This window comes from Gymnodraco acuticeps, unplaced genomic scaffold (genome assembly GCF_902827175.1).
Source record: "Gymnodraco acuticeps unplaced genomic scaffold, fGymAcu1.1, whole genome shotgun sequence".
Taxonomy (NCBI): domain Eukaryota; kingdom Metazoa; phylum Chordata; class Actinopteri; order Perciformes; family Bathydraconidae; genus Gymnodraco; species Gymnodraco acuticeps.
In genome coordinates, this window is record NW_022991538.1 from 83982 (window position 1) to 95431 (window position 11450).

Genomic DNA, 11450 nt, shown 5'->3' on the forward strand with positions numbered 1-11450 from the left:
AGTCCTCCTGAAATGTGACCTTTGTTGCCGATTCTCCTGATCAAAACTGGCCTTTAATTCAACATGCAAGCAAACAAAGCAGATAAGAGTTCAATCATCTTGAAACACAATTACACTGCGATGACAGAGACAAGAGCAGCAGCACTGAATGAGAACAATCTTTTATTGGTGTTTTTGGAAAAATCTCAACTACATCCGAATAACCAGCACTGTGGGCCAACATGGACACCACTGATGCAGCAGGGAAGTTGTAGTTCAATTAGAGTCACTAAAATATGTTTTAACCACATCTGTGAGGATATTAGAGACTAGATCCTGTTGGGAGAGCAAACAATCACTGACTGAGGTGATAAAGGCTGAAATAAACAAACAAGGAGCATATTGAAAGTGTGCATAGTCCGTACACTGCCGGGGAACCGAAGAGGTCATCACGAAAGGTAAAGTAATGAATGTCATATTCAAGTTATCGAACCACGCTTGTGAAGTCCATGGTCAAAGAAACCTAGGTGGCAGTAGTGTCCGTAGAGTAATGTCTGGAGGTCGGAGACAGAATGCAAATAGCTGAGCGAGGTTTTTTTTCTCCATTTGAATTGTCTTTCTTAGGAACACTGAAGATCAAAGATGTTTCAAATTGCAACAGATCATCGAAAGAAAGAAAATCATTCAATAATATAGAACAGCAACAACAAAAGGGATAATCATTATAATCACAATAATAATAATAATAGCAGTAATCGTTACTATTCATCATGGTCATTGAGGGGAATAAAATCACACCATTACTAGTCATCCCTCCCCACAACATAACATAGTGTACCATGCCCCCTGTGAAGGTGTTGTGGATGCACAGAGATGTTTTTAGATACAGTAAAAAGTAAAGAGTAATAACAGGAGTAAACAGTAAGGAAGGAGCATTATTGAAATAGCACTAAATACCAACAAGCTTGTGTGGATCAAGATAGAACATTTTGGCTTGTATTTCTCCCAGGAATCTGAGAATTTAGCTCCATTCCACTCAATGGGGGTTTCAACCCATCTCCTGGAATACATCAAATACACAAAACAGTATAGGCCTATCCAATATACAACAACCTTTCTCCCCCTATATTAATGCTGATTAAAGTGTGTTCATGAAGAACAGTAAAGTAACGAAGTGCGTTTTACAGGGCAGATTGATACTATTTCAGAGTACAATACAACACTGAGATATAACTGCTCTATGTACCGCAGCAGTACAAGAGAAACTCAGGGATAAACTGTTATGGGAAGAGTTTGCACGTAACTGTAAGAGGATTGGTTATAAGTGAGAGCAGAAATAGAGAAGTAGGATATAGAAACAGAGGAAGAGAAATGTCCCGTCAATTCAAAAGAGAGGATGAAGAGGGAGAATAGAAACCTGGGGCACCACAACAGGCTTTTTAGCAGTTTATCTGAGATACAAGACACCAGAGTAGATTAAAAGCACTCCACTGGGATAGAGAAAAGTGGATGTGGTCAAAGATACGAGTATGGACTGGAGAAAGATGTACCAATTGCATGAAGCTCAAAGTACAAAGAACTTATATTGTTAGGGAACTCAAATATTTATATATATATATATAATAAAAGGACTCACAAGACAATGTTGATAGTGCAGGACTGTTTACATGGTGTCCGCCTTGTCCCTTATGTTGCCTCCCTCTAGCATGCCCCTCCCCAGTGATAGAAATAAAACAGGAAACAAATTAAGTGCTTGAATAAAATCCACAAAAATGTTGAACTATACGATTATAAGATACTTTTTGCTCTCTATATTACAATTGTTACACACGTCCTTGCCCCTGCTGCTGCATCCTGACTAAAGTAATCAAGACGAAAAATACCCATCGATGGCTGACCACCTGTTAAACATCTCCTGACTCATCTATAATAAAAAGATATTTACCATAGCTTTCCCCCCGTCTCTATGTAGAAAATATACAAAATTATCCTCCAAATTTGCTCACCCTATAATTTTTCGTAAGTATTATAAAAATATACAATTCTCCAATAACAAAACTCTTAAAAGTCACATCTCTTCATCTGTTAAATTACTCTCTCCACCTTTCACTTTTAAGAGCTGACACCTCAACAAAACAAGACACCTGAGCTTCGATACACAAACCTTCTCCTTGTCTTCTACATTCATCATCATAATCATCTTCCTCATCATCATCACCCTTGCTTGACCCAATTCTGTCCAATGTGCCACCCCTAAAAAGTCATAAATGTTATCCAGGTTATATTCCTCCTCTTCCTGATTTAGCTGCACGCCTTCATCACTGGTCAGAGAGGCGGTTCTCGTATTTACTAAGGATGCTGCGACAGCGGCCAAGCTCCTTTCGGATCTCCGCCACTTCCTGTCGGAGGGTGGCGTTCTCTCTCTCCAGGTAGGCGGCACGAACAGATATTTGGTTCTCCTTATGACGGCGAGCATCTCGAGAACGCTTTGCTGCTTCATTGTTTTTATACCTTCTGCTCCAGTACTTATCATCCTAAAAGAGGACAGACAAAAGAAGCACACATGGATTATTTATCTGCCAGTGTGTTCCCATAAGATTTACTTTTCTTGATCAGAGAACTAAGATAGTATTAGGTAGAAGATGTTCTATAAAATAATCAATGAATGGTCCGAGTGGTTTCTTAAGAAGTGTGCTGTACAGTCTATTCTGCTATTGTGATGTGGGTGTTTGGCCATGAATGAGCGTGGGACTTGTTCCTTTCAGATGCTTCATCCTCAGTTGTGTTAATATTATGTATGTTGTGTATATACCATGTTGTTGCTCTGGTGTTTGTTACTATCCTGCATCTTTGATTTGTAATTCTTATATTATGAAAAGTGCTAAATATTAGCCTGGACCAAGACCAAGAAAGTGCTTATTTATGCAAGAGTTCCTCAAGGTTGTCATTTCAGCTCTTATATTATTAACAATTAGTCTTTAGAAAGAAAGCAGATAATCAATTAATTGTACATGGCCATTATGAAGTATGCATAATTGGTAGCATGCATAGTATATAAGGAACTGGATCTAAGATTCTCCAGTGTGAGGATTTGGTGCATTGCTCTTTTCATCATTGTTAAGAATGGGGCTGCTGCTGGTTTGACAAAAGGGGCAATCTGAAGACGTTCCCTGACACTGTGTAAGACACATTTGTACGTCTTGTTTTGGAATTACAATCAAGACTTAATACAAATGATGTATGGCTTCAAATAAGCTAATCATAGCCTGATATGACCTCCCTCCCGAGGTCCACCGCTGCTCTGAGTTTGCAGTCAGACTTCAGACTCACCTTCATGCCGTCGGGCACCAGGATCTTGCGGGCCTTCTTGATCATGGGCTGTGGCTTGAGCTCCTCTTCACTGAAGGAGTGCCTCCTGGGGTCGTAGTTCGGCTGGCCAGACATATCCATGTCCGAAGAATCCATGTCAAACATCCCCTGCCCATCGGGTCCGCTGTCCGTGGGCTCGAGCAGAGGAGGACAGGAGGACGAGGAGGAAGAACAGGGAGACTCACAGGAGTCGTTCATACTCGTCTGACTCCCTGCAATTAAAAGGGATAACACATGTTTTAAATGCTGTTCACTGAACGACACCTATACTGAAATGTATAATACTGTCAAGCTTTAATACACCAGTTTATGACCACTAAGACAGCAGTGCAAACACATGCAGCATTTCATCACAACCACCACCAGGTGTCAGCAGAGAGCTTCCCTCTTCCTGTTATAAACAACAAACAACATTCCTGTGCCCTTAACCAAAGAGCTGAGGATGTTTTTTAACAGCTTTCAGGGACAGTGAGGTTCTCAGGGACAATGTAATCTTGAGAGGATACTCTGGGAAGACACACGACAAATACATACATTATATAACACATATCAGTTGAAGCATACATTCATAATGGAGCTAGAAGATGTAGTTAGAATAACTGTCAATTAAAATGGCTAGGTTTTGCATTTGCATTTGGAACATTTTATCTCTACCTGAACTGTTTTGGTGAGGACTGAATACTAATATTGTTGTTTTTATTACAAATATGCAAACTATCAATGATAAAACCCTAATACAAATGGTTATTAGGTATCTCAATAGTTAACATTTCATTGAGCTGACACTTTTATCCAAAGCAACTAACAATAAATGCATTCAAGATTCATGAAGATACTCAAAAGCAAGAATCCTGCAGATACATTTCCTATCTATAAACCCAACCAGATTAAGTTGTAAAAGCTGCACTTAAACCAAATCTTTTGTAAGTGGCACATACAGAAGATGTTTTATTTGTATTTTGTATCTCTCATTGAGTGCACTACTCTCCTGCTCAAACAGAAGTGTCACTATGGTCCTGATGTTATTAGGGATCCTATGGTAGCTCCTGCCATTGTGAAAACCTTAAACGAACGAAACCACACACCACATAAATCCTATCAATTCAATTGTTGCATGATATAGGCTATTCATTTAAACCACAAGTGCTGGGAGACCAAAGCCAACATTTACAGCTAAACACCAAAATCTAAAAGTGGAAATGTTGTGTAACTGTATATCCCTCCCCTCAAAACCAGTTTCTTTAAGTGGGGCCAGTATAGGGCTACAACTCACCCCACCCCCTTTAAGGCCCAATGCTAACCACTCACTGACTCTGCTTCCCAATACAGCACAACTCTCCCATTGACTGTTACTATAAATCGCAGGGGTACGTGTTTACCTAAGATGGGACATGTTTAACTGCTCAAACCAATAAATCATTTAATTTCCAGAAGAGGAACAGCCACATTATCAAACACAGATAACCCGAGTAAGGATATTTACTTAACACCACACACTGCAGCCTTAGAAATGACCACAAAATTACATCAAAAAGCTCTAAATAAAATGTGTATGCCTTAAGTTCCAAAAGATGGTCCTTAATGTAGAATTATTATGTAGAAAGGACAATATAAAACGTTTACAATCTAGTGTTAAGGTCTACAACTTCACACTTACTGTACAGTCAGACTGTAGGCTGGAGAAAAACAAAACCATCCGCTCTATTTATGATATGTGTTGCCATCTGCTAGACAGGTTATATGTGGAGCATAGCAGCTATCATGACTAATGGCTGTTTAATGGCCAGGTAGTATGAGAGCATGTTTTACACCAGGTGTTCCCTCATGATCTCTCCATGTTCCACAATGACAGCAAAACAAATTAAAGAGTGCTTTCACAGGCACCAGGAGGAAGCCAAGCATACCCCATAATAAATAATCAGCGGGTCTAAACAAACACTGAGCCTTTCAGTGTGGGTAGGCAACCGAGTGAATCAGAGGCCAGAAGATATGCATGTTACGTTCTCTGTCTGAATAAACCAGAAGATTTTATGGATTTTTTCTGTTTAAACCCAACAGCAGGAACTAGTTAGTGAAAACACCTGGTGCAGGGCTGCCTCTCGGCTTTTTGGGAAGCTCTGGAGAGCAGTATTACCATGTTGTTTTGGCACATTTTTGTCCATGTGTTACCTTGAGCAAGCACGAGACTTTTGCTCTTAAAGAAACCGTCCAATATATGACTCGACACATTGCACTAGTTGTAAATCAGCATTCCTTTAGCTGAAGTCCTGAGGCTGTTGATAAGGCAAACAGTAGTCCTGCTCCTCCTAAGGTGACCAATATAAAAATAGGTTGTTGGGTGTAGCTTTGTTTAATATTTATAAAGCAGCTATTAGTTTGTCACCTTTATGATGCTGCAGATTAGAAGTTCCTCATGTTTCAAGCTTTGGGAGAGCTAATTTCGGTTAGGGGAATTATTTTAAATTTTCCTGCAATCTTTCTATTATTTTCTTGATTATTAATTCGTTTTCTGTCAGTTTATATGTTGTTTATAAATGTCAGAAAATTGTGAAAAATATCAATCATTGTTTTTCAAAGCCCGAGATGACGTTTTTAAATTGCTTCCATTGTCCACAACTCAAATAGATTCAGTGTGATATGATAATGGAGAAACCTGAAAAGATTCACATTTGAGCTTGAATCAGAGAATTTTTACCAATATATCAATTATTTAAAACAAGGTGATGATTTTAAACAAAGCAATTGATACGATCACACTTGCAGAATCTCTAATTCTTGTAATATTTTATCTAGAGGGTTTGTAATCCAATGGGGCTTTATTATCCTGCAAAATACATGCCTTATCAGAGTCTATAAAGATGCACTTTGTCCCTTTATTGCCCTGAGCCAACATCCCATACAGTATAAAACCCTCCTCTGGATCTCAGTGCACTAAATGCCATTCATGTGGAATCAAACGTCCCTGTGTGAAGTCCAGCAGGGAACTCTTCCTGTTGCTCTGCATGTCCCGCCCCCTATAGGCCCCTCCCACATTTATGATGGCCCCGCCCCTCGTTCTTTCACTCCAGTACCCTCAGCCTCGGCACGTGTACTGACGCGTACACATGGCTTTGGCGTGTGAAGTGGGGAGAGATTTAAAGACACGCAACCGCAAAACACTCTGCACACTTCTCTCTCTCCCTCTCCCTCTCTCTCTCTCTCTCTCTCTCTCTCTCCCAGAACTGTTTTGACCCTGCTGCACATTTATGATGGGCTGGGACTGAATGCTGATTGTGTTGTAGATCACATGCCAGACTAAACATTATTGTCAATGCAATGAGTTTGACTCATCAAAAAGCTCAAGATGTCATTCCTTTACAAATCCTCTCCCTTTCTTTATCTTTTTTCCCTCCACATCTCCCTGCTTCCTCGCCCAACTTTTAACCCTGGGCCTGCACACTGCTCCAATACACTCAGATTTTGCTAAGCAGCCATTTGTAAGCCCTGCGTTTTCCCTCTCAAGTTGACTTTGCGTGTTGAGCCATGTGACTGTAGCTGCTGCCTTCAGTTTGACCCCACAGGACAGAAAAATGCTTGGTCACTATGTAATTTGTTGGAAACGGTAAGGAGAGTTAAAGTGCTGAATCACTAGCCTGTGGGAACTTTAGCACGTCATATAACCTTGATTACATATCAAGCATTATTCATTTTAGGATTTACTTGTCTCATATCATCTATAGAGGACAATTTGTCTCTTTCAGCATGTCAACTCTGCAACGTCTGCATAACCCTCTCCTGCGTTATTGCTTGTTTTCAGCTGATATGGACAAACCTTGGAGAATGAACTGTCCTTGATCATTTTTGTATTATCTGGAACAAAATGCTCCATGTAAGTGAACTCACCATGCAAACAGTCATTTCCTCCACCAAGGTTTTGTGGCTGAACCACCTCCAGACCAATGAGCGATGGGGAAGAAGAGGAAGACGGCGATGAAGATGAAGAGCCAGGTGGGGATGAGGGCGGTAGGCACTGGGAGCTCTGATTGGGCACAGCTGACTGGGAGCTCTGCGAGGGGATCTGGGCTGAGCTGGAGCTGTTGTTGTTATGCATGCTGCCCATTCCATTTTCGGTCAGAAACTCCTCCAAGTCCATGTACTGAAGCTGGAAGAGGCCCCCATCTGCAGACAGGGCGCGATCCCACAAGAGGGGCCCCAAGAATTGGTTAAAACTTCCCCCTCCATTTCCACCACCACCTCCTCCACAGCCATTACTGCTAGTATTGTTGGCTATTCCACTCCTCATGGGGCACACTCCCATTGAGTCCTCATCATCGTCCTGCCTCTCTTTGTCTAACAGAGATAACAGAGCAGACACTTTATGAGTACAGCATAAAGATGATGAAGAATAACTTTAAATAACTCTGCACAACTAAATAGGGTTGGCAGGTGTATCCATGAGATGCACTTTTGCAAAATCTCCCACACACTCACAGATGGACCAGATGGTAGCTGAATTGCAGCATTAAGCAAAAGCCCAAACCAATTTGTTGTCATAACGTACACAAAAGCTCCTAAACAAATCTAACAATAGTTGAAGCAGGCACGTTTTTGAAACGGCACAGTATTACAGCTGAACGGAAACGTGTTTTCGCTCATGGTAATCTGGTTCCTAATTTGAAGTCGCAGCTGGGATTATAATCCAGGTGAATACACAGCAGAGTCATGGGAGAGCCAATGTGTGTGTGTGGTGGGGGCAACAGACATAAGATATATGCTGTTTAAAAAAAAGTCACATATTTGGTTTATAATAGCAGCATCAGTGGGTGGAACAGAGATTTGTACATTAAATATTCCTTGCACATTGTAGTAATGCATCAAATGAGAGTTTCTCACCTTTTACATCACATGGGGGTTTGGAACGTTGGTCTCCCTTTATGGGGTGCTGCAGGAGGGATTTCAGACCCGCCATAGAGGTGAGATGCCCCCCTGTGAGGGAGCCTGCAGGCTGGGTACAACTTCCAAACTGTGCGCTTGCACCAGCTGGGACGTCGGGGTTCGGAAGCTGGGAGAGCTGCCTGGACATCCTGGGCCAGATGGGGTCGTAGAAAATACAGGGGGCACTCAAAGGGGCGTGGCCAACTGACCAGAGAGTCTACCAATAGGACAGGAATGCTGTATGGGTGTGTGTGTGTGTGTGTGTGTGTGTGTGTGTGTGTGTGTGTGTGTGTGTGTGTGTGTGTGTGTGTGTGTGTGTGTGTGTGTGTGTGTGTGTGCGTGTGCATGAGGGAGGTGTGGGGTGGAGGGGGGCAGAAAGAAAGACAGAGTTTAAAGAAGTGTCCATGCAGAATAAAGCAACCATTGTAATGCAATGGAACAAGTATTAGCACACAATTATTGATGCAGATTAATGATACTTTGCAAGTCTTGTTACCTTGTACTTGATGTTGTGCAGAGTTCCTTATTGCCTTGCAGAAATGTTTTCATCGAAATATTCCATTGCGGTTAAATGTTCTCCAGTCGATCAAGCTGTTACTCTAAAATGAGCGGCGTATACGGAGCGACAGTCAGACCACCTAATTTAGAATACTGTCCATATAGAAAATACAAAGACGTCAAAATGACTGTGAAACCCGCTCACTGCACAAACGGGAAAATGTTACAATTAAAACTTGTAGAATTATATCCCGAATGAACCGTCCGACAATCCAAAAGAAGATCGCTAAATAGTTGCAATAAAGCAGACCTCCGTCAAAACAAAACAACCGAGTGGAAACAGTGTGAGCAACAACAAAAAAACGCACACAGCGACGAGAGCGGTGACTGTTGGTCAGATGACAAGTTGTATATTGGTGTTCCTCTCCGCGGCTGTCGCGCTCTGCTGTCCGTCGGGGGGAGGAGGGGGACGTTTCCTCTCTCTCTCTCTCCGTCTGCACTTTTTTTGTGGATCCGGTGGATCTTCGCACGGGCTTAGATCTGTGTTTGGGCCGCGCGACGTCCACCACCAACACCACCGATAGTCCTCGCGCTCTCTCAGCTGGAGCGGACACGGGCAGTTCGCGTGACGTCGCAAGTCGAGGGGGGGGGTGGGGAGGGGGGGCGAGGCTTTAACACATCTCTGAATTATTTCTTATTATTTATGAGACACACCTATCCTCGTGCCACTCCTCGAGGACAGCAGGCTGTTTGTTGTGTCTGACGGAAACATACAAATTCACCAGGGTGTTTCTGCTGCAGCCATCACGTTTTTAGTGATTGCTGATGAGTTGAACCACCAGACTCAGGGACAGTTTTAGCACAAACAACAAGACTGTTAAGACCCTGGGGGCTGTGAAGTACAGACGTGGAAGAAGTATTAAGATCGTGTACCTGAGTAAAAGTAAAATTACCTGAGTTTAGAAATAGCCTACTAGTAAAAGCCCTGCAATCAAAAAGGTTACTCAACTAAAGGTACACGAGTATTAGCATCAAAATTAATGTAAAGTACCAAAAGTAAATGTAGTCATTATGCAGATTGGCCCATTTGATTACAATATTATATATTTTGACTGCAAGTAAAGGTGTAGCAATTTTTAAATCATGTGTATTGATTTCAGGTGTAACTAAAGTCTTATTAAATGTTGATTATGTCCTATCATTAATCCCAATCTGCAAAGTAACTAAAGGTATAACATAAATATAGTGGAGTTAAAGTACACTATTAACCTCTGAATTGTAGTGGGTTAGGAGTAGCCTACAAAGTAGCACAACATTGAAATACTCAAGTAAAGTACTAGTATCTCAAAATTGTTCCTAAGTACAGTACTTGAGTAAATGTACTTAGTGACTTTACACCACTGGGGAAGTTTCACCGTCCAAATAGGCCTGCTGCATGTCCAAAATAAACTGTACATCTGTACAGCCAAATATGTATATATGTTTACAGTATACAGTAGGCCTATTTATGTTTACTCCATAGCATCTAATTTCACATTTTTGTATTGCATCCTATTTTATATGTACATATTTGTTTCTGTTTTCTGCAAAATACTTAAAATGTTGCACTATTTTAGGTTTACTTTCATGTTCCATTGTTGAAAGAGCTTGAGACTCAAGAATGTCATGACCAAGACTACACTGTAGCTATTGTACTGTATATATCACAAATAAATCCTTTGAATGACACCAAGTCAAATGTCTTTACACCTGTAGACATTGACATCTCAAATGAAAGTCATTTATTTATTCTCAGGATTACTGCCTCAAACCGTTGCTAATATTTATTAAAGCACAGTTTTGTCTTGCTGTGATAATCAGGTAGTGCAGCATGGCTTTTCCAGTCTCCTTTTCTAATCCACAGAAAACGTGACTGCCGTTTTTTCAGGCGAGCAGCGCTCCTGCACGTTGCCTCGCGGCGTACAATAGCTGTTCCAGCTCACGTGTACGAGCCACGCGGAGAGGATGCCTTGTCCGCTCGCGGCTCTGGCTACAATTGGCTTTGCAGACTCGCGGCTCCTCCCACGATGCGCGCCCATTGGACAGAAATAGGTCGAAGAAACCCGCCCGCTCGGATTCCCCTCAGCGTCTGCCACAGCCGCGTGAGACCAGTTCGAAACACAAAAAGCGCGAGGGGTGTCTACTGTAGCCTACTGTTGCAGAGCACATGCAAAAACATCGCGCGCCACAGGAGTTCACTTCTTTGTTTTGTTTCCAGAGCTGGACATGTAAATAACTGACAGTCAAGTAATCTTGCAGCTTAATACGCAAATAGTCCTTATGAATACTGTGCACTAAATGTGATTATTAGTTGTACATTAATGTCCTTGGCCCCTTTAGTCCACCCTGTCCTGTGATCCTGTGTTTTTCTTTACAGTAAAACTATCCAACTAAACGCTTTGTCCGTCAGTGGGCCCCTTGGATCATAACCACATGGGACCCGACCTAAAGCGGTGGGGATTAATCATATTTTATGTTACAAAGCTAAACACATTGATTCGATGTTGAATCAGAATTCAAACACACGTTTAACTAAGTCATTTTGACATATAATATATAGCAATGATTACTTCAAGGTCCAACTGTAATCTAAATCACAACATTGGGGTTGGTGTCACTCAGTAAAGTATAATAGATTTGACCGTTTCAGA

At 41.6% G+C, this 11450-nt stretch overlaps 1 protein-coding gene across 2 annotated transcripts; it reads right to left on the bottom strand.

The window, feature by feature from the left end:
* Window positions 1-145: 145 nt before the first annotated feature.
* dbpb (D site albumin promoter binding protein b) lies at window positions 146-9414 on the bottom strand. Of its 2 annotated transcripts, none has more exons than XM_034197185.1 (5): window positions 8759-9414; window positions 8221-8499; window positions 7231-7677; window positions 3310-3560; window positions 146-2513 (listed from the first exon to the last, which is right to left on the bottom strand). In XM_034197185.1, exons 2-5 carry the CDS (start codon window positions 8408-8410, stop codon window positions 2298-2300), a joined length of 1104 nt encoding a protein of 367 aa, XP_034053076.1. In that variant the 5' UTR covers window positions 8411-8499; window positions 8759-9414; the 3' UTR covers window positions 146-2297. The 2 variants fall into 2 exon arrangements, with proteins under 2 accessions (XP_034053076.1, XP_034053077.1); XM_034197186.1 differs by having other exon boundaries at window positions 7231-7506; window positions 8759-9396.
* Window positions 9415-11450: the final 2036 nt, after the last annotated feature.